A 2500-nucleotide genomic window follows, 5' to 3' on the forward strand; every position below is an offset into this window, starting at 1 on the left:
CAGGAATATTCAACATTTTTATATTATTAGCAAATCAACATTTGCCTATAATGAAAGGTGCCAACTGCCATGAACATGTGATTCAGTGAGAATTATATTGTCCATACAAAGTTTTATTACAGTACCTGCAACTTCGTTATGAATAATCATGTTCCTGAACATTCTTCCTTTGGTATTCATGACAGCCTTCACTGACATAATCTCACTGTTTCCTTCTTCCACACTAAAGGTAGCAACGTGTTCACTAGCTTCAGTAGACCCAGTCATTTTGTGGATAGCAGATGCTATTTTCCAACTTCTAATACCAGTGTGGAATTCGATCTTCCGTACTTCAGTTGGAATAAACATATAGGTATATGGGCTGTACCTAAAGTCTGCATCAACTGAAATTGAAACTCATACTTTAGAAAAATCATAAGTCAGATAATCTTTGATCAAAGAGTATAACTGAGTATTCAATAATCTTACAAATAATTGAAATGGGTAACATAGAGGATACATAAAAGTTACCTTCGAAGTTAAAATCAACATAGTCCTTCAGTTCATTCATTGTCCTGCAAATTATTTCCACCGCCGGGTCATTAATCTTCTTGATGAACTTGGCTTCCACAATCTTAGATGAGGTAGCAAACCTCCTGTTCCGACTTGTGAACACGTTTACTTCATATTGCGCTTCATTAGCAACTTCCTTTCCAATGATGTCGACCTTAAATCCTCGTGAAATATCAAATTCATTGGACCTGAGCTTTACAAAGGTCTCAATGGCCTTGTGCTCTTCCTCATTGGTGAAGCTAGTCCACAGTCCTGCTGAGATGCTAGAAGACTCAAATTTGGCATAAACAGCGTGGGACCTCTCTTCCTTGGTATAGGACATAGTCATTTCAGCATGTCGTGGTGTCGCAGCTCCTGGGGTCTCCATGTTCACCTTGATGACCTTATTACTCTTCTTGTTCTTGATGGCAGTAGTCATTCGGTAACCTCTCATGGATGGGTCGGTTTTCTCAATGTACAACTTGGCGACAATGGGTTCTCCAAGAGGCATAGCAGTACTACGGAAGATATCAGGGAAGTTCATCTCATGACACATCTTCAGACCAAACACTGGTTCAAGAGCTTCCATGCAGTCCTCATGGTGAATCCTGACGTCCCTCATGGAGGGTGGACTAACCTTCATCACTCTCTTACCAACAGCCTTGACAAGATTGGTCTCTGCCTTGACACTGAGTAGTTCCATCCTCTCTGGAAGATCCAGTGCAAACTCAAATGCATTGTCTTCAGTCTTTCTGATGTTAATGGTGGCTCCATTGGCCGTTGCAATGGTGCTCTTCAGCATAGTTCCTGCCCTAGCAATGTGACAGTCATAGCCAACAAAACCATGGACTGCAACTGATGCACTTGGGATCAGTTTGAGACTCCTCTCAACGTTTGCTGGGTTGGTGAAGAGTTCAATGACATTAATGTCACCAGCCAGTTTGATTCCTACAACAGCAGTTCCTTCCAACTTAATCTTGAGTGGAGTACCTTGAATGGTGGGCAAAGAGTAGTCAAGGAATATTTGGCCTGTGCGTGCAGAATCGATGTCTAGATTGTGAATATTGGGAAGAATTTCATTGAAGTAAGAGAAAAGTGACTCAATTATTCTGTCAGCCTCCAATTCCTTCAGGTCTTCAGCAATGGAAGCATAGGTTACTTCATGTCCAAAGATTCTTGCAAATACATCAGCTCGGACTTCACCCTCTTTCCTTTCTCCATACAGCTTTTTGAAAAATCTGGAAATGGTAGATATGCTGATAGCCCTCTTTTCTCGAAGTGTGTCTTCCAAATGCTCGGCAATGCGATGTCCCTTCTCTTCAGCAAAAGCAAGCACATCTTTCAAAATGCGTCCAAAAGAGGCCTTGCGAAGATATCCTTCTGGACCAACCAGTTCCTTAATGATTGGGTCTAAACCTTCAAGACGGATGCCAGCCTCTCCTAAATTGATGTTCAAGTCCTCAATAGTTGTTCGGAGGTTCAGATCAACGGAACGAGGAAGGAAGGATTCAGGGGTGTAGATGATGTTGGATTCCACACCAGCACCGATGCCGAATGAAGGAGCAAAGTAAGACATCTCGATATTGCGAGAATATTTCCTGATGTCTCCATCAAAGTCTCTGGGAATAACAAAGTTGGTGAGGAGGTAACGGAGGCGTTCTCTGTCAGGTGAGGCGGATTCTTGGATGTTCAACAAGTGGCTCAGAATGAAACCTCGTACTGGAAGAAGAGAGAAATACTCCAATTGGAGATAATTCAGTTTTCGACAAATTATTTGAGAAAGCTTTCAACTTATTTCAACTCTATATAGCATATATATAAAGTGACTACATAGAATATCACCTTGAGTATTCTTTTCTTCGGAAACCTTAGAAATAATCTTCTGGAGATGTTCCTCTTCAGCACATCTGATTGCTCCCAAATAAGCTGCGATGCGAACCTCAGTAGCCATGGATGGGTGAACTGCGAT

The 2500-nt window shown here is 41.7% G+C and overlaps 1 protein-coding gene across 1 annotated transcript in view; it reads right to left on the minus strand.

The window, feature by feature from the left end:
• The window catches only part of LOC147466724 (vitellogenin-like), an 11715-nt gene that overhangs the window by 6928 nt on the left and 2287 nt on the right, over positions 1 to 2500 (minus strand). Inside the window, exons 5-7 of the mRNA XM_086534990.1 lie at positions 2374 to 2500; positions 511 to 2250; positions 126 to 383 (exon numbers count right to left, since the gene is read on the minus strand). The exon at positions 2374 to 2500 is cut by the window's right edge and continues 21 nt beyond it. Coding sequence (XP_086391116.1) covers positions 126 to 383; positions 511 to 2250; positions 2374 to 2500 — 2125 coding nt within the window. The remainder of the gene's footprint in view (positions 1 to 125; positions 384 to 510; positions 2251 to 2373) is intronic.

This window comes from Penaeus japonicus, unplaced genomic scaffold (assembly GCF_977035675.1).
Source record: "Penaeus japonicus unplaced genomic scaffold, GWHDUDI00000001_assembly GWHDUDI00000042, whole genome shotgun sequence".
Lineage (NCBI taxonomy): Eukaryota > Metazoa > Arthropoda > Malacostraca > Decapoda > Penaeidae > Penaeus > Penaeus japonicus.